The 26359-nt window shown below is 35.2% G+C and overlaps 1 protein-coding gene across 3 annotated transcripts in view; it reads left to right on the top strand.

The window, feature by feature from the left end:
• LOC149571156 (Transducin/WD40 repeat-like superfamily protein) overlaps window positions 1–26359 on the top strand; it is a 100294-nt gene that overhangs the window by 33837 nt on the left and 40098 nt on the right. For all 3 annotated transcript variants that reach the window (XM_089812725.1, XM_089812727.1, XM_089812726.1), the window contains 10 exons: window positions 1515–1617; window positions 1893–1977; window positions 2120–2206; window positions 2404–2498; window positions 9193–9364; window positions 9478–9580; window positions 9681–9897; window positions 24985–25043; window positions 25227–25354; window positions 25555–26042. In XM_089812725.1, coding sequence (XP_089668851.1) covers window positions 1515–1617; window positions 1893–1977; window positions 2120–2206; window positions 2404–2498; window positions 9193–9364; window positions 9478–9580; window positions 9681–9897; window positions 24985–25043; window positions 25227–25354; window positions 25555–26042 — 1537 coding nt within the window. The remainder of the gene's footprint in view (window positions 1–1514; window positions 1618–1892; window positions 1978–2119; window positions 2207–2403; window positions 2499–9192; window positions 9365–9477; window positions 9581–9680; window positions 9898–24984; window positions 25044–25226; window positions 25355–25554; window positions 26043–26359) is intronic.

Here is a 26359-nt window from a genome sequence, read left to right on the forward strand (position 1 = left end):
TGACAATCTTCCAATAACTTAATCTTCTATTGTGATAGACATTTTATGATGTCTGAAACAAATCATAATAATTTATAACTTGCATGGTGGATTAAGTTCCTTAAACAGACCATGGCCTTCTATTGTGATAGACATTTTATGATATCTAAAACAGATCATAAGAGATGATAGCTTTCATTGTGGATTAAGTTTCTTAAACAAACCATGAATGCTCCTATGTTAAGTATCATTGAGGATACATGTTCACATACCTTCTAGACATTTTTTAGTACTTGGTGAATGTTATGCAACTTGATGTTCATGAGGGCATTACTCAAAGTACTTGGTGAATGTCATGTGACTGGACATTCAAGAGGCCGTTACTCTTGATATCACAAGATGATATCTAAAATGGTGGATATGTTCCGATCAAAGATATCCTTAAAACTTGCCATTCCTGATTCTACATTGAGGCAATATTATATCTTGTGTTTATCCTGCCTAGCTAAGAGGGAGTGTTGATGTTTTATAGCTTAAGTTGGAGAAATTCTATGAGATAAAAACTATTGGATATATATGTAATATTTTTATTTATATGCTATTGTTATTAAGTTAAAAAAAAATCACCAATCTCATGTTTAATGGACTGACCTTTGACATAGTTAACCGATGGTTAGCTATTGTGAGTGTATAGGATTGAATAATCGTGTGCAGGGAAGGCATGTAAATTAGGAGGCACGCTTATGAATAGAAGTGTCTCCCCCGTAGGATGCAGGTTTCTTCATAGATGCGACTCATGTGAAAACTCCCTATTTAATATAATACCCATGACAAAAGCAAGACACCAATGAAGACATAAGTATTACCAGTCTTCAAAGTGTTTTAATGCTCCTGTCTTCAATACGAAGTCAGTCTTAAATATAACTGAAATCAGATGGATGAGATTCACCAAAACAAATCTGATCACTTGATTTAACAATTATTTTAGTATTTTTCCAATTTCTGTAACATGTGTTTTTTTGATTATTCACTTGTTATATTGATTTGTGAATTTACAAAGGTTCTAATAAAGTTCATGACTGATACAACATGGTATGTGTTGGAATCCACAATTACATTTGAAGTCAATGCATTTGACTCCATTTAAGGTATATGTTCTTGTGCTAGTTACTTATACTCCCATATTTGCCTCTTGTGCCATTGTTCTTTTCGTGCCATTCTAATATCTTAATGTCAAATCATTTGAAGCGAGAATTTTGCAGATTTTAAAAATCTATCTTAGCTTCCGGGACAAAAGTCTGTAGGTTTGAAAAATATCCAAAAGAGGCAATACCATACCACTTATCTGAGTAAAATCTATTTTAACAGAAGATATGATATCCAGAAACATCTGCTTTTAACTTGTCAATCATCCCAACAGTCACTGTCAAACTTCAGAAAGTAAGGGAGTTCATTATTTAGGTCGTCAAATGGTGGGCCTAATTAATTGTGGAAGATTCTAGATGAGTAATTTTCTATGGTGATATTGGATGCAGAGCTTTTGGCTGGATGTATTCTACCCACCAGTTTATCACGGGATGTGCGCTCTTTTGTTCGATCAATTGCCTGGTCCCAACAGGGAATGGCTGGAAATGGAGGGTATGGATATCGTTGTTTTGTTGGTTTTTCTTCACTTGAGTTCATTTCTTCTCTGGCTTGTTTCCTTTGTTTGCATAAAAGATAGAGGGCTACTATATACATTGTCTGACAAGCAATTTTGAATTTTCTAAAGATCAAACAATTGTTTAATTAATTGCAATTTCTATCAATTAATCAATGCTAAGGAATGTGGTAATGATTCTGCTACGTAAGTGAATAGTATGGACTCTGGAGATCTGTTTGGTTTTGAACTAATATGTGCAGTCCTGTTGCAGCTGTTTGCTTGCTGTTTGCACAACTGATGGTCATGTTAAGCTCTATCGTGCACCATACTGTGATTTCCGTTCAGAATGGGTAGAGGTGTGTATTGATTACAGAGATTTTATTTTGATCTCTCATTAAATATTATTAGTTCACAAGATATTTGGGATATAAATCTTGAGTCTCATATTGTCCGGTAATGCTTTCCAGTTAATTATGACTTATGGTTGTTAATTTGCAGTTGCTAGACATATCAGAAATGCTGTACCACTACGTTGTGAGCAACGAATTTGATAACCTTGAATTAGGGGTTGCTGGAATTTCTCCAGTAAGTAGAATTCCATTGATGTTTAAATACAACTTGAGGTGCACTGCAGATATTTTTTGTGTATGCTTAATCTTAATATAGAAATTTGTTGCAAGGCAAAGTTAGTATGTTCTGTTTTTTTTAATTATGTTAACATGCACTATTTAATTGCACTTTTGTACTTTGTACTATTGCAATGCTGTGTATGCTTTTTCCAGGAGAGGACAGTTTCAATTGATGATCCTTTGAGGGATACAAGTTCTAACTCGGTGCAGGAGCCTCAACATAGAAAAGTAAAGCAGGCTAGAAAATGGTAAATGATTGCATTCAGATTTGTACGCTTCCTTAAACTTGAAGTGTACATGGGTTTGATATACTTTATTATGTTCATGTCCTTGAGATGGTTTCTGGTAAATGATGACCCAGGTTAAGCATTTCCAGTCAATAGAGGTCTTTTCATGTGTTATCATATGCAATCTTTAGCAATAGTTCTTGATATACAAATTTCAAATTACCAATTATGCGGAGAAGTATATGGTGTTTAAACTTCGGGGAAAAGTGCCTGAAAGGTTGGTTTCCTTAGTTTTAATTGATTGTAAACACAATTATGGATCTACAGTGTAAGCAGATCATTTGGTGCTTGCTAGAAATTGAAAATATTTTCGAGACCTAACAAATATACTCCTCAATATAACAAAGGTTTTGCTTTTGTTTTGTTTTGATGGATTGCAGCATATATTACTTTAAAATTTAAAAAATATATATATATCAACTACACCAGCTTAGCAATAGCATTGCTTGGGAATTCTTGCCTTGAATATGTTGGAAAAATCCTAGCACTCGTCTTGTGTTCAAGGTGGCAGGGACAACATCTTTGCACAAAAAAATCACTTTGACAAGGAAAGATACATCGTGGTTAACCAACTTCAGTTCCACCAATCTGAACAGAAAACTGAACCAAACAGAATTGCTTGCTTAAGAATCTGGCAGCTATCCCTGATCACTTGAGCATCCCCATGTAAAGGACCCCCACAACAGGGGGAGTGAGTATGCAGTAAAATTCTGTTTGCAAGTATGACCAAAAGCACATTTCTAGAAGATGTGACAGACTCTTAATCAGTGAGTCTGAAAATAGAATTGGCTCCATTTGTGGAGTCTGTATTTGGTATTGCCAAGTTGTGAAGGGACAATCCAGCCTAAAATAGCTTATTTACATTGATGTAGCCAATCTGCATTGACTGAAATTAGCTTCTGAGCTTTTTTTTGTCCATTCAATTTATTTGGCATGAGTTGTCTATTACTTTTTGTGAGTAGTGTTCTAGAAATATCAATGCTGGCAGTAGAAATATCAATCAAGGGGATTAATGGTGAATGTTGATTCCTCTAGTTAGTGATACAACAAAGTTTACCTTGCTTACATTTGGCTTTTCAAACAAAAGAAGCTTTTATAAGCTTTACTTATAATTGGCAATGTTGATGTGAGGTTTGTGACTGCTCCATGTAGAATGAGAAACATAGTACTTCAAGATGAAACAACAAATATCTAATCCTCTCTTGAACAAAGACAATATGTATGTTATAGATTGCAAAAAAAGATTGCAGAGGCGACTTGAAGGTTCCTATTGGTGTTGGACAAATTTTTTTTTAGAAAGTAAAGTCCACCAATATAACTGAGAGTGGGGGGGCGGGGGGGTGAATCAGTTATCCAACTATTATGACAAATATCAACCTTATTAATCCTTAACTATATGAGCAATATAATCAGCAACCATAACAAGATACTCATACACAATAACACCAATGTTAATTAGGAAAATCCTTGATCAAAAGGAAAATCTCGGTGGGGATGGTACCTACAAAATGATGCACAAATATAAAAGTTCCTTGTTAGAGGATGAATTGTGTTAAGAGTCAATGAGATACATTCAGTACATATAAGTCCCTGTTAGGAGACTTTGAATCTCTGTTAGGAGATTCCAACCCTGTTAGGAGTTGTAGATTCCAAATAGCTTCAGGAGCAAGATCATTGTACTTTCTCTTCCTCTATCTTGTCAACTGGACTGCTTCTTCTGATCTCGAAACCAGATCACCAACTTCGCATCCAATAATCCCTTGGATTGCTTACTTGCATTTACCAAATACTTTGCTCTTGTTCTCACAATCCACACACTTGATGCAACTCTAAGCTAACTTTAATAATGCAAGAGATCATTGAGGATTAGGTGAAACCAAAGTAACGAGACTCAGACCTGGCTTGGACTTGGCAAGGGTAACTCAACTCATGACCCGACTCAGACTTGCTTGTGACTCGAAAAAGTGAGAAAACCCTTAAAATTTAGAGATTTTTTTGGATTTAAATTAATTCCATGCACCCATTATTGATTAAAGATTAAATACACAATAACATCATAAAATAGAAGGTAATTTGATCACATACATTACATACATTGGTTACATAACTACAAAGACAAAAAATTTAAAATCAGCCGAGTCATATGAGTCAGCCAAGTTAGGCAAGTCACACAGCTGAGTCAGGTGGGTTAGCTCAGTTGACTCGCCGAGCTAGGGTCACGGGTCATTTTGACCCCGCTGAGGTAACTTGACTTGTTGACTCAGATGACTCGCCCGACTTGCGACGAGTCTCGTTACTATGGGTGAAACTAAACCAATCCTTGCTTTGCCAAATCAATTACACAAATGAGGGTGAAGTCTTCTAAGGATGTGTTGTTCTCAATTTTGACTTCGTAAAATTGAGGCAACCCTATGCAATTTTTTCATGAATTTGTAGATGCATTTTTACTCCAACTATACATTTCAAATCATAACCATATGCATCCACAAATAACAATACTGAAAAGTAAAGCATACAACAAAAAGAAACTCATAACACCATGATTTGTTTTGAGGAACCCTAGCAAGGGGAAAACTCCGGTGGGGATGGTATCCACAACTATGTACTTATCTGAAAATTCTCTGTTAGGAATTTTGACCTTGTAGGTTATTATTACATTTAGTCCTTGCTAGAGGACTATACTTTGTTAGAGGTCTCAACCCTGTTAGGAATTGTATTACAATGGGAGTTCAGTGCTATACGATGATATATAATCTACGCATTGAGTAATAGGTACAATACCAAAAGTGATTGTGCTGATATCTCAATATCTGATTAGTCCCTCTGTATATCTCAAATCTGATTTTGACCATACAACAAAAACTTGCATCTAATCACCAAAACAAATTCATAAGATCATTCACAAAGCTCACACATCATAAGCATATCATCCCATACTTCACATGTGAAAACTGGTCCCTCAATATACCTTTCCAAATACTTTATCTAATCAGCCTTAATGATAAAACATGTAGCACATTTCCAAATCTAATTATTAAAACTTGCTAGTTGAGGGCCAACATATAGGATGCTGTCCCTACATTGCCAAGTAATTGAATTGACAAGGCAATTCAATTCTTTAGGCCAAAAATGTGCGATCTCTGTCACTTGCCCTATACACTGCGATATAAAACTGTCTTCACATTCTTTAACCAAAACATGTGCCAACTGCCATATTAACACTAGTGAACATACTGATATCATATTCAAACTTCATTCTAGCTATATCCAAAATTGTGGCCAATAAAGCTTACTTTGCTAAGCTCACTGATCAAAACAATCTCATTGCTGACAGACTTCCTGATCATTAACCAAAATCAAAACTGATCATTACTCCAAGCGACCTTACTAGATGAATATGCTGCTATCAATGACAAAATTCATGCCCCTATATATGTTCACTTGCCAACATTTTATATTACTTAAATGCTTTTAAGTGGGGAATTTGAACACAAAAGCACATGCTATTGCATTTTAGAAGTCTATTAAAGTATTTATTGACTTGAGTTATGATTAAAATGCATATAGGTGGGGAATTTGAACCCAAAAGCATATGCGTTTTGAAAAGCACGCGCTTTTCTATATTGAGGCATTACTGGCATAAATATAAAGAGTGGGCTTTTCAACTTAAAAAGCACGTGTTACAGCTTTGTAAAAGCCCGTTTTTGCCTTTCTAGGCTAATGTTAATGCTCAAAAGCATGAAGGTGGCAATTTTAAGGCACAAAGCATGTGCTTTTCCATACCAAAACCACGTCTTTATTATTTTTTGCAAGTGTTTGACTATGGGTGGCAATTTTGTCTTGGAAAGCATGTGTTTTTAACACCAAAAAGTGTGTCCTTATTGAAGTTATAACTGTTTTATTGAAGTTAATAACCGTTATAACTTTGGCTTGAAAAAACACATGCTTTTTATTACTAAAACCACATCTTTACTTCCTTTACATGCGTTTTTGTATGAGTGGGGATTTTGGGCTGCAAAACCTGTGTTTTGGAGGTTGAAAAGTGTGTCATTACTCTATTTTTCATGTGTTTTTTGATCAACCAAGCAAGAGGCAATTTTTTAGAGGAGAGCATGTTTGTTAGACTTGCAAAAGTCCACTAATTTTGGGTGTTCTTGACAAAAACGAGATTTTGGAGCAAAGAATCACAAGATTCATGATCAAAACTCGATGGTTTTTGCTTCCCATAGGGTTGTTTTTTCATGAAATCTCTTAAGGATCATTTTGGCTCCTCAAATGTGCAGATTTAGAAGGATCTTGTTCATATTACAGCTCATTTAGGGCACATTTTTGCCCAAAAATGCCTTGTCCTTGAGCATTTTTCTTCGTCAAATTTTTAACTCATTGCCTGAAGGAAAGATTTAAAGCATTGTTTATCATTTCCAGCTTGTATACAATCCTTTTTAGGTTGCATATATTGGTTTGGACACCATTTTTTATAAGCATTGCATATTGCATATTGCTTGGTCAAAATGGTTGCTAAAATCATGCATTTTTAATTTCCAACTTCCTACGCTCGACAAGCTGTGAATTTTGACTCAAAAAATGCGTTCATTTTGTAAATATTGAGTCAAGATTTGAAGTCTATTCAACTCTTATTCATGGAATCATTGTAAATCCAAAGATCTCTTTGGATTCATTTTCAGATTTTGCATAAGAGATTAAAAATCTCTTTGGATTCATAAAATGGTAAGATTCAATGCCAATTTCACAGGGCTATGTTGTTCTTTTCCTTTTATGCAAGTCTTTCTATTTCAATTTTCAGATTTGCATTATGTATATGATGTGCTCCTATTTTCCGTCTAAATTCTCCAAATTGTATTTGCAAGTATTTCACCTTAGTTGTATGTACAGTCGGAATTAAAAACTCCATTCTTTAAAAAGAAAACACTCTCATGAAGTGAGCTCATTTTCCACAAGTCTTTGCACCCAAAAATCCCACTTCCATGTATACACACACTCCATTCTTACATTATATACCTCTGCCACATGACTTAAAAACTCGTGATGGTAGTTGCTTGCACGTTTACTTATGATGAAAACACAAAACCTCGTTATAAGTAGACATTATCCCAACCATTCCATGCATTTCCCATAAAACATCATTGCTGTCCGCATATGCTTTCATACACCAAAAACTGGTTTTTGTGTGTTTCAACATAAAAATGAATAGTTTTGAGCTCAACTATTTGCATACATTCGCTGTCCCAATAACTTCTAGCCATACCTTCCATGCAAAAGTCCCATACTTCACGCTTGAATGCTAAAATATACACAAAGGATCCCCCTCTTGAAGACATGATTATGTCACAGTTGCTTGCGCATACACACTTGTCATGACAAAGGACATCACTCCAGATAAAGATAAAGAGATTCAAAAAATGAAGTACCAGTATGATCAGCATCACAATTCCATGCCTCCTTCACAAGTCACTTCATATTGTGAAAACATCAAGGATACCGATATTTGGCACTTGTATATCAGGGATTTCCTGCAGAAAACATCTACAAGTGATATGTTGTATATCAAACAAAGTGGCATTGATCTAGTTTCCACTTTTCCTTTGGCTGTCCATGAGTTTGAGTTCTAATGTGCCCGTGCCACGAATTTTGAAATTCCATAAAGAACTATTAGAGATAGAGATGGGAAGATCATCATTAGTCTGGATCCGGAAACTCTTGACCGAATCTTCCGAGTTCCACCTGCTTTGTTCATAACTAATATCTCCAAGATCATCAAAAGTTTAATTGAAGCATATCTTTTATTTGCTCCCTCTCTTTGTCCAAGGTTGCCTCTACTGAACTGACAAGCTCCCTCTTGGTATAGAAGAATACTCATAATCTCAATCATTAAAGATATTTGCTTCAAGAGCCTCACTTTATCAAGCATGATCATCAAATGACCAATGAATCCTAAATCAGAACTTCTTTGGAGCTACTATCATAAGCTTGAGTCCATTTGGTATCATGTCTAATGTGTTATTCTTCTTTTCCTGCAAGAACATCCCTGAAGATAAAGGATGAAAAACACAAAGAATGCCTCCGAAACTTCAAAAGCCTTCATTATGAATATCCTTCTCACAAAGTTATCACCTTTTTTTTATTCCATTGAAGTTTTGAATTGGAGTCTATGGAAGACTCCTAGATGTTCCTGGTATGTCCTGGCATTCTCAGCAACCTGGTGGGAGTGACAGTGTGACAGGGGGATGGTCCCCCCGCCAGCGGCCCACCCCCCCCATCACCCCCCATCACCAAAATGTCTCCATCCCAGAAATGCGGGAATTTTTGTGGGGGGATGTGTTTTCAAATTGCAAAGACATACCAAAATAACTTCGAGTATAAATGTCTTGCTGAGTTGGAGTTTAAATACTGTGGTTGGCAATCTTATGAGCAATGTACTGTATAATTCTTCTGGGTCTAGTATTTAATATTTATTATTCTTCATAATTTTATCATAATACAGCAAGGCAACTGACATTTATTGATAAGTATCCATAGACTCAGCTATTTTCTTTGTCAGATATAGTAATGCATCAAAATAATATGGTGAGTCTGAGGACAAGATCTTGTGTGCATCTCCATTGTTTATTTTTTTGATCTAACCAACTTGAAACAGTATGGCAGGCTCAGATACAATAGAGCAGGAGTCATCTTATGAAGGCAGTCAGGATTCCTATAATGAAGATATACGTGAAGAATCTTCAGAATACGTTACTAGGAGAGTTACTGTTCATCCAAAATGCACATTGATGCCATGGGCTGGAGTTGAAGAGGGAGCCTCAGTGGAGGTGTGAAATTAGATAATATAGACTGTACTATCACAGCATTTTGAAAATATTTTGCCTTTATCCATTTTTGAAAAATTAAAGTTTTAGGTTTCAAGTGCTGTTCTGTCCTGTAGGTTCTAAAGGTGAATGGGTTGCTGCGTTTCTGGGTTCGAGGAAGAATTGAACAACTAGAGGAAAGGAAAGCCCTAGTACAATTCACAGGGACATCAGCAGATGGTATGTCAGTTTGGTATGTTGGGTATTATTGTTTGTTTCTGCATTGTTTCTCTCATTTAACTATTGTTCATATCAAAGTCTTCTTAATTACTTTTTCCAGAAATGCAAGAAGAATGGGTTGCACTGGACTTCGATGGGAACAATGGATTGCAAACCTCAGAGGAGATTACTGTTAGACACAACAATTTTTTGCAAAAGATACGACCTTGTATATATGCTGGCAATTTGCCAAAGGAAATAACAATGGCAACGCACATTGAAGGTTCAGAAAAAGTTCCGGCAGAAGGACAACTGGTGGAAGCGTGGATTAGTAACAGGTAGTAGGTGTTCCCTTTTGTTAACTTCTGTTTCTTTTCTATTTTTCATGTTCATATAAAGACAGCAGGTTAAATGAAGTGAAGACTTTTCTTTTTGATTCCACTAGTCAAGGGTTGAACTAGGAATAACTTCCATCTTTGGTTTGTTGGAAGATCCTGTTCTCTTTATTGACCATGACTACATTGACTTGATATGTCTAACCTGGGTAGATCTTTGCACTTCTGAGGAAAGTTTCAAGCTTGTGCAAGAACTTTTAATCTTCTGAAGGGACCAGTAAAAGGGACATTGAAGTTAGGGATATTAAATGTACATGATTTTGTGGGGCATTTCTTATCCTCTGAACAAGGCTCCTAGGAAATTCTTATGTCAAATTTTTAAACAAGTGCTTGAACCCAAAACTACTAAATCATAACTAGATAAGCCCTACGCATTTGGATGACTGTCTTTGGAGGATGAGTTTTTTGAGCGATTCCTATCTATATTGTTTTCTATCAACATGTCGATGTGTTGCTAGTATGCAATATAATTCAACAACCGTGAACTCTGATATCCTGTAAGAAATCCAATAGTATGACAAAAGTCAATGTCCGATTGCTAATCTTCTGTGTTAGATGAGATCAGGAAAATTCCAATCCCTGATGAACCATTGCATGCATGTCTGGCCCACATGGATGAAAAGTGGAGGCAGTCATATGCCTTATATAAATCTTCTCAGAAAACATGTGGGCGCCAGTCATGCGCTGTATTAAGTACACTGTTTCTTGGAAAAGCAAATGATATCATGAATGATAGAAAAATTGAAATCTGAATACAATGGATATTATCATCTGACTCTAAATAATTGTTGTCTAATCTAAATACATAAAAATGCCATCATTATATGTCAGGAAATCATCATAAGGTTGCTCAGGGATGTTATTTGAGTCTATAGAAGAAACAATTGTTTATTACTGAAGAAACCCAATGAACTCATAATGTGGCTTGAACCTGTGATATAATTTCAAAAGTGCATTTTCAGGAATATATCCAGCCAAAATAAAGTTGTCTAATAGGGCTGGTGGAGCTTTCTGTTGCATAATCTGTATGATGAATGTAAGGTCTTTCACTAATACACATGCGGATGTAGGTTGTGATTGTTTGGAGTGTGCTCAACCTTATAACATTGAAAGTAGTCCTGTACAGTTAGATCAATTCTTGTGTGAAATCTGACCAGTAATTATAACATCAATGGTATATTCTATGGGCTTTGCATACTCTAGTTCTGTGCAAGAGAGTTTGCCGCATTCAATGCATGAAATTCAAATTTGGGCGGACTTCAAATATTTCCATAAAATTTGTTAAAATTTGACTTGTGTTCGTATCGAAGTGAGGACGGGCTTTTTCATCAAGGCAAAAATTTTAAAACAGTAGTTAGGGGTTTCAAATGCCGTTGTTATGGGTTTTTGACTGCTGTTTTTCTATACAATGATGCTTGGAGCCTCTCCTTTTTGCCACAGGCTACCCGAGTTGAAGCTGTCATGTACCACAGTCGAGAGGCAGCAGTGAGTGAGTTATTTAACCCGAGCTGACCGACTACTATCTTTATGGTTCTGTGAAGTCCATTTGCTTCTCATGGAGCTGCGCCTGGAACCTCTCGACTTCAGTGTAAAAACTCATGGGAGTTGATCGTTTGAGAGAGGCAAGACAAGAGCTAAGAATGAATGCTCTATTCCTTTCCGTCATGTTGCATGATTTTTTTTTTTGCACATTAGCTTTTCCAAATGCGATGCCCGAACTTTATGCGGGCCAACAATAGTTAGGTGTTATTATAGTTTTAGGTTTTTTAGAGTTTACGATGTATTTTATGTTTAATATTATTATATAGTTTTTCATTTTTGCTATTTAGGTTTTTTAAAAATGATATCATATTCGTACATGTATTATAATGTTTTTGGTTTTTAATTTTTTTATAATATTAAATTTGTTAAATATTTCATGATTTTTGTTATGCTATAACTTGCAATAGCACTTGTAGATTTTTATCCGTGTTTCAAGTTACCTTCTCAAAGCATATGTATATGGTTTTCAGAGGCATGTCTCCATAGATAATAACATCTAATTTATGTGTACATTAAGTGAATCAAGTATATATCTCATATATATATATACACACACACACACACATACAAAGTATTTAATACATATACAAATATCTTCAGTGCGTTTTCTCTGAGTGAAACTACACTAACATTAACACTCCCTCTTTGTTAGGGATGATAAACATATGGGTAAATATTACACCATTGGTAATAGTAGAAATGACACATAAGGAAATCTTTGATCAGAAGATTTCTACCATTTTGATATCATGAGTATTGGCTTATCAAAATATTAGCACATGATATTCACTAAATACTCTGAGCAATGGCTTCTCAGAATATCAACATATGAGATTCACCAAGTACTCAATAAGGTAATGACCTAACAGAATATCAACACATGGTATTCACCAAATACTCTGAGTAATGGCCTATCAAAATATCAACATATGATATTCATCAAGTACTCAATAAGGTAATGGCCTACCAGATGATCAACATATGATATTCACCAAATACCTATCATATATTTATACAAACAACTCATAGACCGTCAAGTGAATGACATCTAGTACTTAGTTGTTGATTTACAAGATATAATCTATCATGATTATTTCAACATTTACATAAAATGTATATCATGATTTAAGTTATTGTAAGATTATCACCTTCCAATAATTTTTGCAAATACAAGTGACAATCATTTGGAAGTCCTCACTTCCTCATGATGTACACAGGGGGCAAGCCCATATACACATGACATCAAAAGTTCACATGAAGTTGCCACAAATACTGTCATGTGGTGTTGTCATGGCATCCGTGATGAAACATGTTAGAGAATAAGGTTTTCACCTCAAACTTATCTCTCATAGACAAGAATGTATTACAAGAGATTGCACTTGGAAATAATTCTTCATGAAGAAACACCAATCTTTTAACCTCCTTGTCAAGGTTACTAATAAACTGTCAAAACTCCCTTTGAGTCAAATAGAAACTTTTTTGACCTCTTAGCATAGGTTTGTCTTTGATGAAGTGTCAGACTCTCTCTGAATTTGTTATCATCCTTCTAACCTCCTAGCAACAATTTGCGTCATGCTTCCCCAGTTCAATAGATATCCTGATAGCATAAGGCCTTCCAACCTACAAACATGAAACTTTATCCCATGAATCATAGTCCTTTAACTTCTATAGTTTCTGATCATTGGAGAATCCATCTTGACATGGTCTACTGCCTCTGAATCAATACAACCAAGATCATCAAAAGTTTGAGTGGAACATATATTCTATGTGCTGCCTCTCTTTGTCCAAGGTTGCCTCTACTGCATTGACAAGTCTCTTGGTATAGAAGAATACTCATAATCTCAATCATCAGAGACATTTGCTTCAAATTCTCACTTTATCTAGCATGATCATCAAATGACTAATGAATCCTAAATCAAAACTTCTTTGGAGCTACTATCATAAGATTGAGTCCTGCACAATATTTGTAGCATGTCTAATGTGCTATTCTTCTTTTCCTACAAGAACATCCTTGAAGATAAAGGACAAGATCAAGGTAAATAGATCTTATAGTACATATACAAATTAGAGAGAGACCACTTTGAGTAGATAAATGTAATACTCAAGAATATAACATAATTATCTGCATATCAATATTTTTGATACAATTTGCTCCAATGAAGGTCCATCAGGTTTTAAAATGCCTCGATCTAGGCATTTATCAAACAATGGGAATGAAACATTGATTATTATTTCCCCTGACAATGTAAAATTTCCACTCTTATATTGTCAAACAATTTTGCATCAACTATGGCAAACTTCATTCTGTTCTTCTTTTTCTTCTTTGAAAAGAATCATTCCTAGGGATTAAAGAAAAGAACAAGAGCATAGCAAGGAAAATAACTCATATTACAAATAAGAGACTAACTAAAACACTAAAAAATTGCACTTAAGAGAGAATACTTATTTCACTATTATGGAGAAAATGCTTATCAACATCTTTCTTGATGTAAGTTTTCTCTTCTACCTATAGAGTACTATACTTCTTCCAAATAGTTTAGTTGATGCAATTCTTTCATGCATTTCCAATAAATATTTCACGCGTTAAGCTTACTCTAGCACATTAAATAACTGCACAACTTAATGATATTTCCATTGCTGCAGTTTTACATGCCACCAACACAGTCATCTCCTATAATGTTTCTTTTATGGAAAAGTTGACTTCTCATGAATAGTTCACGATAGAACATTTGTGAATAAAAGATTTCAATTATTCCATTTTACAATAGGTTAACGATATTCTTCATCATAATATTATTGTATGGATTACTTAACATAATAAACCATCGGGCGCCACACTATAATACTTCTACAAGTCTTCAATTTATCATCTTATCTTTAATTGAACTATATTCCATACTCTGAGGGTGATTGACGATTTGAAAGTGATGTATTATTTATGGTTTAACTATATTATTCCCTAACAGGAAAGTTATATATTTCTCTTGACAAATTCACACGCATGCATTTCCACATAATAAAGAAGTCATCTGCATTGAACATTTACACATTATCCATGGATTTCGTCCACGAAATGTTTTTTGGGCATCATCATGTGAAGATGACATGGCAAAAAAAATCATTCTTTTATCTGCTCGGCCATGGAAAATTTGTGCAAATATTTGGTGGGGTAGTTGCCGACTCACCATTTAACACTATTCAATGCAGAACAAATTTCTCGTGAAATATCAAGGAAGTTAATAGATCCTAGTATTGGAATAGACATAGATTTGATAGCCTACTCGTAGAAGTTTATTGGTCTCCACCAAGACACAAAATACTCTATGTTCGAGATGTTAAATTATTGATGGTGAGTCATGTCTCCACCACTCAATGTAATGTTGTGTATAAGACCAACCCCAATCTCGATTGATGATATTATCATATATCACGTATTAACTTAATTGTTTTAACAACAAGAAGCTGGTTCTCAATCTAGTTAATGCAGGATGTAACCTTTGCAATTTGAGTTGTCTTCCTCTGTCGGACTAGGGGATCCCAACAACTATGACTAGTTTTAATATTTACTTTTGCTCGATGCTTAGGATGCTAAATAAAAATCCAATGAATTGCAAACTCATGAATTCTTGTCTTGGCTATAGGTGTAACTTTTTGGCAGTGACCTCCCATGACAACGATGACAAAGATAGTGTTAATATATTGACAGGTCTCCATATGAAAAATAGACTCCTTGACTATTCGAAGGGCTCTTTTAGACTTGACAACGAGTATTATATTCGCTCTTGCAAAGTACTAGATTTTCAATCTTCGTCTTCTGTTAGTATTGGTGGCCTTTCTGTAACAATGCCTCAACTTTTATAGATAAGATAAGATAAGATAATGATATTAATGACCAACAAAATACCAAAAAAAGGTCTATAGTACTTGAGGATTACATCAATGAGGCTGACAGCAACAGGAGCACACAAAGGTGTTTGAAAATAAATACAAACAACAACAAGAGAAAGCAAACAAGGAACCAGAAAGGAGGCCAAGAGAGAGACTAGGAGTCCTTTCTAGGTGAAAAGAAGTCAATCATTGAATGATATGCATGCCGATGAGTAAAGGCCCTGCTCTATCTGTGGCTACACACAGAGGAGTGTTGCTGGTGCAAATAGCCGGTCCGGGACTTGACGCATCTGGAATGCCTGGTAGATCTAGAAGGCCTTTTCACACCATTTAGAGGAGATAATGGTGTGAAAAAGACAGTAATAAGCTGAGTAGACGAGTGCCAATGTAGAAGCAGTGACTGGATCGTGCTATCACGGAGCATAGTGGTCTCTTGAAGATAAAGTGCAAGACAGTGCTGATCATAGTAGCTGAAAAAATCATAGAGGGAGAAGCATTGCTGAAATAGACAGAAAAATCTCCCTCTGATCTCATAATAAATGGGGCAACGAAAAATGAAGTGTCTCAGTCTCCACCTCACCCAAAGTACAAAGCCTCCAGATCTGCTCACCACTGTCAATATGATGGTTAGTCTGGACTTGAAGATGGTGAGAACCAACTCTAAAAGACCCCAAAGAGATACGCAGGGCATGAGACCACCTTCGGGAAAGGTAGCTAGGAAGAACAATAATACCATCAGAGATCTCCAAAAAGTGCTTCGCGTAAAAGGACATTCATGGGCGTAACCCACTGGGAGGGTTAACCTAGGTAGTGGTAATGTATTGTCTATAGATGTCAAGTCTGACATGCTCATTCAATTCCTCCCGAGAGGGGAGAAGATGAATCGGGGCATTTAGCGAGAATTGAAAAGGGGGGAGGTAGTCAATATCAATCCCAATCGAACCGAGCAAAGAAGAGGCCTGTGCTTACCAACAACGTGCGTGAGAATTGGACTCAACACTTGCAGTAGGCACAAACGAACAAAAAGCTAAATAGGAGTATCGAACACAATCACTAGCATGATCCGCAAAACCACGAAGATGATGGAGGAACCAAACCAAATAAAAAATGGCTGCAAGACTGAAAGAGGGAAGTGCATGCTCCACAAATTTGGATCGAGTAATTTCTGATCTCTCTAACAATGTACCTTAAACTTCATGTTTTAACACTTCTTCCAATGGTCAATCACCCAATAAAAGCTATGAGTTGTTACAATGTATTGGTAATATATTAGCAATAATATGTATAAATTGTTCAGTGTAAGCAAATAACATTACTCAAGAACTCTGAGCGACTACTTCATGTGCAATCATAACTCCAATTTCAACACTAGATACCAATTTCATTTTTCCGGTGAACACATGGAATGTCACATGAATAAATCTGATAGCTTCCAAGGGCATAACCTTCGGTCTTTGTCCGATAGCTTCCAATCACAACATGAGTGCTCTTGAGTCAATTGGAAGACATGCGTTATAGAGTGTGTTCAAACTACTAAGCAAATTTTACATTCAACGATAAGACACTGACAACGAAGTGCGAATCAACACATCAACATTAACATCGAATGTGGGGTTATACAGACAGTGAAATTGCTTACTCAAGTGAAATCAATGAGCCCAATAGTAGCATTGCTTCAATGTGGAAATCAAGCTTCAATGCCTCCCCAACAACATTCCCTGTGATCTGCCATTGAGCGTGTCCACATACAGTTGGGCAATCTGATATTCTCAACAACTCATGAAGCCATTGCATATTCAAGTCTTTAACTTTGTCTTCGTTTGCCCTTATTATTAACAGGCTTGGGAATCCTTTGTTCTGATACCATGTTAAATATTTCATGATTTTGGATATGCTGTAACTTGTAATAGTACTTGTAGATTTTTATGTGTTTAAAGTTACCTTCTCAAAACATATTTATATGGTTTTCAGAGGCATGTATCCATAGAGACATGTCTCTTTAACTCACATTAGTTATCAATAACATTTGCCAATTGTCATGATTAAGAGTATGATAATAACTTTTATATATATATATATATATATCTTCAATGCGTTTTATCCGACTAAAACTACACTAACATCAACATAATTGTTATAAATTTCATCTTGTATATTAAACTATATTAAAAAAAAAAAGCATATAATTTATATTTTATAAATGTGTTAATGTTTTTAATTTTTGATGGAGGTCTTCCATGAAATTGGTTTAGCTACCCAATACGGGAGCACGAGCCTTATGCCTGAACCTCTTCGGCTAAGAGCCAAGGACTAAGGGGTATCCGTTCCACCAAATTCGCCTGCGACACGATCCTGAGCCTCATCCCTTTTTGATGTCAGAGCCTTACATTCAACTAGACTTGATCCCGTTTGGGCTTAAGTAGATCAAGGGCCCATTGACAATGTGTTAATGTTTATATAATGATTTTTTTGCCTTTTTGATCACTATAAAGCCCTATATATTGTATTGTGTTTTAAAATCATTTACAATTTTTTCCCCCTGTTCAGAGTGCAGACATTGGGGGGAAAAGAACGGGGAAGAAAACCCCCAATATAGCCTGGGACTTTTAATGTCCTATATATGTAATATTACATTTGCCTTTGTTACTCATCAAAGGTCTTGAGAGGGCATACCCTACTTCACATCATCTCTTCCCTTGCATTTGGAAAGGTTTTGGAAGACATACCTCCCCTTACAAAGTATATGATTATAAATTAAAAGACCTCTATTTTTGAGTTTATACAATTGATTACATACACAAACCTTCATTGATACTTCATCAAAGGTTCTCACTGATCAAGTGCTTTATCTTGTTGATTTGTCTTCTTAGTGTTAGCTTCCTTTCCCAGTTAATGCATAAACTCGTTCATGTCCATATCATTCATCAAACAAAGATTAATCACCCTGTTGAAATACAATTCCTTCCCCCACCTTATTTGAAGATAGCTGCAAAACTCAACTTTTCTTGACCAAGATCGTTGTTTGTTAAAATCCATATTATTTATATAAGAGAAAATCATATTTTTTTAAGGCAAAATAATAAAGGAGGTTAGATAATTTAGATTCAAAGTCTCTATTAGTAATAATTTTAGGCTTTAGTTTATATCTAATAAGAATCTTTCATAATGTATTGAATTTGTTGATGATATATAATTTAAATCTTTTTAATACTCAATTTTAGCTTTTATGCTTTAGGTCTTATTTTAATTTGGTAATTAGGAGTTCTTTTTCAGATTTATGGTTTGTGCTTCTTATATGTTTTGTAATCTCTTTATATTGAATCTTATTTTTATTAGATTCACTTTCATTTTATAATTTTAATTTTTACCTCTTTAGTTTTTAGAATTATTAGGTATTCTTACCATTTGATGATTTTATGAAATGCATTTATTCTAGGGTTTAAGATTCTTATTGCATCCTTTCCTCTATTAACATACTATTTGCATATTTTTTATAAAGAAAATAATTGGGATATCTTAGATAAGTCTTTAAATTTGGGTATTAACATTCTATTTGAAGTCAAAAACCTTACTGCAATGTTGTTTGAAAAAGGTATTGAATCATTCAATATAAATTGTCTTGCTCTAATTAAACTCTTTGTAGTGGATAATAATGAGAATGCTGTGTAGCTCTAAATTAAGTTACTATTTAATGGGTAGGTGTATTACTAACCATTAAATCTTCACCGTCTACCCCTAACTTAGCCAAGGCATCTGCTTCTTTATTTATTTTTTGATCGATAAAAGGCCAAGCCATTTGATTTATATATTTTTTAAAAAGAGGAAAAAATTACATAATGTTATCTTCGTTCAAATGGACACTAGTAGGAAAGAACGGAGAAGAAAACCTCCAGTCTTTCCTGGGACTTTCGTCCTATACACTTTACATATTTAAAAAGGGCATACCCTAGTTTACATGGAATTTCTTTAATCTTAAATAAATTCTGATCGAGTAATAACTTGTAAGAATTTGCCTTCTAGATAACAATTAGTAGAGTGACACACGATATATCTCATTTCGTAAATAGTAAAGTTGGAAAGGACCCATACTTACCATCATGAGGTCTTTCTCCCTAGCGACCATAATCATAACTCTTTTCCGGTTAAAAAAATCAATGAGAACAAAAAAAAGAATGACTCATTAGGATTCAAAATTTAATAAAACATAATTTTTGAAAATGAAAATTTCATTCAAATCAAAATTAACGCAGTCCACGAATATCTAATTGATCGATTAAACGTTTGTAACGAAGTCTATCTTTTTTGAACAGATAAATCAGAAGTCGTTTACGTTTACCCACAATTTTCCACAAACCTCTTTGGGACAAGTAGTCTCTTCCGTGCAGGTCCAAATGTTCAGTAAGTTTTTGAATTCGACTGGTTAAATAATATACTTGAGATTCAACAGATCCTCTTTGTTCTCTAGGAATCAAAGAGGAGCGAACAAACAAATTTTTTATCATAAAAAAATATTCCGAAGTTCAATATTATTTGATTAATTTAATTTAGAGTAAGAAAAAAGAATGAGATCCATTTCTTTTTGTTTTATGGTCTATATATTCCTTCCTATGTTTCGATTGAATGAATTTCTCTTCGGCATAAATAAAATGCAACTTTCATAGAATAAAGTTACCATACCAGCAAGATTTAATGTTAGAGTTTATTCGGGATTATTAAAAAAATGATACACTCTCCTTTTCCATTGAGAAAGAAAAAAAGGGATGACGGAATGATTAATAAATTTCCATATTTAAGGTCAGAGAGAAGAGCTATAGTAGATTATAGAACTGTGTCCCTTAATTTTTCCAAGTACCTCCAAGAGACCCTAGAGATTCCCATTGCTCCTCTCTAGGGTCTTGGAGGGTGTACTATAGTTATACCACTTACTATATTAATAGGATAATTATTATATTTTAATGTCATTTGCGGATACCTAAGATGTGCAGTAATTAATATTTACCAGCATAAGTTCAAAATTACAAGGGGAAAAATTCCAGCTTGATAATGAAATTGAATAGAAGGGGATAACAGAAGTAGAGACAACGCCTTAATCTTGAAATTAAACGAATAAGGCAAGGATAGAAGCTAAAATATGGCTACATCCAGAAAAATCGGCTACAACAGCAAAAAGGGAGGGAGGGCCAACCAAAAAGGAAAAACTGAAGCGACATAACCCAAGAGAGTTAGGAATCTTTGGGTTGAGATTAGTCCGATAATGATAAAGCATTAGAATGAAGTTGAGTGGTTTGCCAGAGTCCATCAAACCTTACTAAATCAGGATAAAGCTACAATTTGCTAAAACATGTATTGAATAAAAAATGAAGAAACATTTCAACCTGTACCAGGTGCTCATCCAAAGTAAAATTAACAAAAATACTTTAATCTAAGTTCTAAAACTTTCATGGAATCCATTCCAGATAATTTAAGAAGCAGAGATCAAGAAATAAAAAGCTAGATAGTAATCCTCAAGAACTTAAACTAAAGGAAAAACTTATATTGATAAATGAAATATATATCTTTATACAATATTGAACAGGGACACAACCAGACAGGGAGCGAGAAAAACAACCAGTAGGAATGCAGGAAAAAGGACCGAACTAAGCAGAGCCCACCTACCTAAATAGGGCAATCGAGGGAGAAGCCAAACATGGTATAAGGCCAAAAACCCAAAACTAGCGAAAGAGAAGAAAACACCAACAAAATAGGGCTAAGGACCCAAGGAAACCCCCAACCAGAGAAGAACCATAATTAGTTATCCCCACCAGATTTCCATGTCACCATGATGATGTCTGCTGCTTCAACCAGATCTTTTGCCCTAGAGCCTGGAGGAAAGATGAAAGCTATTTTCTCTTTGTTGGATTTGTATAGATTCGACAAATAGAAGTCTAATTCGTTAATAACTCCTGGTTCGATGTATGCATCAAAGGTCTGAAGGTAATGAAGGAGCCAATTCTTGCCTTGTTCTTCCAAAATTCCTCTCTAGCAGAGCAAGAAGATAATGTTGGCTTCCATCTTTTGCATTTGCTTCTTTATTACCTCCTCTATACATATGGTTAATTCTAATCTCCTGAAAGTTATCCAATAATTGAATAGCTTCTTCCAGTTTAGAGTTAAGAATCCAATTAGCGGTGATTTTTTCCCTTTAAGCGTTAAGGATAATTTCCTTCAATAATTAACTTTGTAAACCCTAGGTGTTTAGCTCGTTTAGCCACCCAAGAGCCAAACTCATTTCATATGATATATCCTAATCTTGCATCCCCGGGATCTCTCCTCGAAGCACCATCAAAATTTAATTTTTCTCATCCAATTGGGGGAGGTTCCCATTTGCAATTAACCCTGGCTAGTTTATTGGCTTTTGTAAAAGTCGTTGGGGATTGATTAATTTATACCAATTCTTTTGCATATCCGCGTCTCAATCAGAGAATGAGCCTTCTTCTTTGTATATGTTTCTTAGGCAATTGCTCGTGACCTCTACTATGCTTACCTCCACTTTATTAAGAAAGGCCCGAGTGTCCATTTTTTTGTCTGAGAAGATTCTTTTGTTCCTTTAGTTCCATATTTCCTAGAAAAGAATGGACGGGGAGATCTTCTATAGATCACAATAGATCTTAGGAGATCCTTTTTGAGGTCAACTCTTTTAAGAAATTTCAAAGATTGTCAAATAGAGCTTTTTGCCAATTTAACTTATTACAAAGCCATTTCTAGCATAGATTTGAGAAAGTGCATTGAAACAAAATATGTTCCACAGTTTCATATTCATTTTCACATAATACAAATCTTGAAGGCCCTTCAAACCCTATTTTCATGAATCTGTCAGCTGTTAGAATTCTACTTTGAAGCGCAACCCCTATGGACATGTTGTGTCGCAACATAAGTTACCGGGAATTTCCATTTTTTCCCATCCTTGAGAATTAACAATTGTTTTGTAACCAATTTTAACACTGTACTTCCCATTCTTAGCTCCTCCCCAAATTAATCTATCTCTTCTCTCTTTTTAATTTACTTGTCTATTGTTTAGAAATTGCTCAAAGATAATTTTATCTCCATCTGACAGGCTTGTTTATGATACAAATTTCCAGCACCATCTTCCATACCTATCTTCTCTTATTTCCTCTTTATATTCCTTAACTTTTGGAGCCTAGAGTTGTATAAGAGTGTTTTTTATGTTGATAGGTAAATTAGAGCTATCTAGAGATGGAAGGCCATACCACGAGTCTTCCCAAAATAATGCTTCCTGTCCATTGCCTATATCCCATGTGAGATTGTTGGTTATTAGATGCTGACATTGCATCATAACATTCCAAACCTTTGAGCCTTTAGGTAGATTTCTTGTTCGAAATAAAGAGATAGGTTTAGGTATTTATGGTAAAGGATTTTCGCCCATTTACTCTCATGATACATTCTCCACACAAATTTGGCCCCTAGCACTTCGTTTTGCCAACTTAAATTTTTAATACCTATAACCGCCATATTCGTTGAGTCTACATATTTGATCCCATTTAATCAAACATTGTTTCTTTTTGTCATCTGCACCTTGCCAAAGAATTTTCTCAATTCATTATCAAGCTGTCTTTTAACACCTTTTGGTAACGGCAAACATGACATCTGGTAAGCGGGTATGGCTGATAAAACAACTTTTATCATTGTAGATCTACTGGCCTTAGTTAGCCATTTCCCTTTCCAGCTTTCCATTTTTTTGTCTATTTTTTCTGATATCAATGTCCAGGTTTTACTCTCTCTAGGTACTTTTTCCAATTGAATCGCCAGATACTTACAAGGGAATGTTCTTTTTTTGAATCCCATAGTATTGCATATATCCCTTTCTAGAGACTAGATCTGAATGATTTTAAAACTATTTAAGAATGATAAAATACTTTGCTCATTTTTTTGATCGGTAATACTATCTATTATATTAATATTGATACTGCCCATGGGCATTTCTGTCCATTCCACCACAGACCAAAATACCCCATCAACTAACAGCCAATCTGAAACGTAATACACACATATTATCAGATTAACCCAACCTAGCTACTGGCAGCACTAACATAGAAGTAAGATCCACAAGCCATGTAGGCTCAAAATGTGGATGACAGGACAGACATTACAACAGTGCACTTATTTGTTAAACCGTCCAGCAGCCTTCTTTCATGAAGGATTGGGAATTGCAGCCATTGCCACGTTCTTTGCTTTCTTGCCCTTATTATCCATTGCTTCATTCTGAATCAGTTGTCTTTCCGGCAGGAGTGACACATCTACACCAGAACAATCCTCAACTGACTTCTCCTTGCTGTTACCTTCCACCAAGCCACGCTTCCTCTTCAACTGGAACTGGTGACGAATGAGAGGATGACCGGCCTTGCAACCCTCCAATTTCCTAAGGGTTCTATTTTCCAATTCAATAGAATCCGGAAGTGAGGATAGATGATTGTCCAAATCATGATTATCTTGCCTGTCGACCTCTCTGTCACCTGCCCATGCTGTACTTCGACAACCCTTGGAGGAAGAAACCATTTGATTTGTATTGAAGGAGATCAAAATGATATAATTTATATCTTATAAATGTGTCAATCTTTTTATAATGATTTTATATCTATTTAACAAAGTTTAAATGTTTTGTTAATTTACTATTTTGTGTATATACGTATATATATTTGGCAAATTTAATGTCTAACTTTTTTGCGAATTTTTACTCTTGCTGAACTTCGTCTGAATTGTATGGTTGCCAAACTCAAATTTGAATTTGACCCTTGTGGCTTTCTGGTTTATGAAAGGTTGGGCTGCCCGCGTTCTTTATTCTGCTTGTTTATCTGTTAGTGATAAATTCTTTCCAGAGCCTGTTATTTCTGATGGTGTAATAGGTATAAAAAATAGGTATACTTTCTTGTCACATATTGCTTCTGAAATGGGTTCTGTATACCAAAATCTCTTGAGAAATGTGAATTTCAGTCACAAGCTGTTGGAGGTTTGAACTAATGAGACTTCCTCCTCATGATTGGGGCAGGCTGTAAATGATAAGAAAAAACCATCAAATCTCCTGAATTATGAACATCCCCTTAAGAGTTATGTCTGCTCCTCGTAGAAACTTTATATAGATTCTGCAACACACCTCTTCCATGAACAATACTTGATGAATGCAGGGATGCATCTGAAGGCTTGAAAAATCATAATAAAATAATGCAAATTACCATATTTATGACTCTGATTTTTGGCCTCGGTTGTGCATTTCCATTGATGAAACTACTGTTGTCTATGTCTTTTTAAAGCAGTTTTAGTGTCATTGTCACCATTCCCTGTTTTTGTTTAAAGGCCTGACTTCAGCAACAAAGATTACCGCACATCCATTTTCTAGGCATAGTTTTAAGCTGCTATGGCTAACAGCTTATAATAACTTTCATGCATAGAAAATTATGTCTCAAGTTATGGTAGTAGCCCATTATCATTGATAAAATGTTAAAATATAATCTATATATTTTGCCTTTTCATGAATATTTTGAGCCATGCTAGCATTTGCATTACACGTAGTTCTAAGGAGTGCAAACTTATCCAATGTGTTTGCAGGTGGGTCGAAGGTTCTTTTGTGGGATTTAACAGTACAGGACTTCTGGTGAATTTCCCTGGTGCGATATGCATACTCATTATTATGAAATTAATAATTTAATTAATAAATTATGGGCAGTCAGTAATGATATTGTAATAGGCATGTGATTCACATTGGTTTGGCTACGTTGCATGACATTTGTTTTCTATATTATATGATGTTATATGTTATGGCATCTAAAATTTTCACTGGTATTTTCTAGGAGAGTATGGACGCATTTCCCTAGATCCTGATAATGTGAGGATGGCACCTATATGGAATGGTGAAACTAAGTCATGGTGTGTCACTGTGGCAGAGCTTGAAATGGAAGAGCAAAGGGCCTCTCAGAATGTATGCAGCTGCTCATTCCTTGATTTCATCTTTGTTCTTGTTATGTGTTAAGCTGAGGGAAGCAAAATAGGACTTCCTGTTGAGCTATAAAATCTGACTGTATGACATTAGTTGTTTTCTTTTATCCCATCTAAATATAACATCTAGTGTAATATCTTCTTCTTGTTTCTTAAATCATTTTAATAAGTTATAAAATACAGGGATTTGTTGGTTCGAAGTCTACCATTGGAAGAGAGAAAAACCAGTGCCAAGAAATATTGCTCAAGTCCACTGATAAGGCAACAAAAAAACGTGCCAGAGATGTCCTGCCATCTTTAATTAGTGCAGAACAATATGCAATTCGCAGCGGGCTTCTGTCGTCATTAGTTGTTGCCTGGTCTCCAACAATGAAACACTCCTTAGATGGAGATGTTAGTTCATTTGGACTTTCATACAGCAGCTCTGCTATATTGGCTGTGGGAGGAAAGTCTGGTAAAGTTTCTTTGTGGAGAGTTTTTGATCCACGGTATTACACTATTGAACATTGCCTGAAACCTCCAGAAGCTAGGCTTATTGGCTTATTTCAGGCACATAAATCTTGGGCAACTGCAGTTAGTTGGGCTGTATGCACTGCAAGTGTTTCTGACAAGATGGATGTGAACAGTTCAAGCAACAAGCTTCTTTTAGCAACTGGAAGTTCTGATGGGAGGTGATAATAACACACTTTTTTGTTTTGGTATTTTCACTCTTATTTCCATGTTGCTTGGTTTGCCTTGAGAGCATAGTCAAAATTGACCGGCAGCTTTTTAACATGTGGGAAATGACTAGCTCTTTATGTGGTTTGAATCTACCTTTGTATCATGTACTGAGAAATTGAAGCTTGCTTTCCTATTGCAAACCTGACCATTTTATTTTTCTTATGTCACTAAAGTTTCATCAGCTGCTAATTTGTAATGCTGGACATGCAACTTTTGAAATGTGATACATACATTTAAAATAAATAAATCAAAAGCAAGGTATTGTAGC

Source organism: Cupressus sempervirens, chromosome 2, assembly GCF_028749045.1.
Source record: "Cupressus sempervirens isolate cs-2001-9-10 chromosome 2, ASM2874904v1, whole genome shotgun sequence".
Classification (NCBI taxonomy): Eukaryota; Viridiplantae; Streptophyta; class Pinopsida; order Cupressales; family Cupressaceae; genus Cupressus; species Cupressus sempervirens.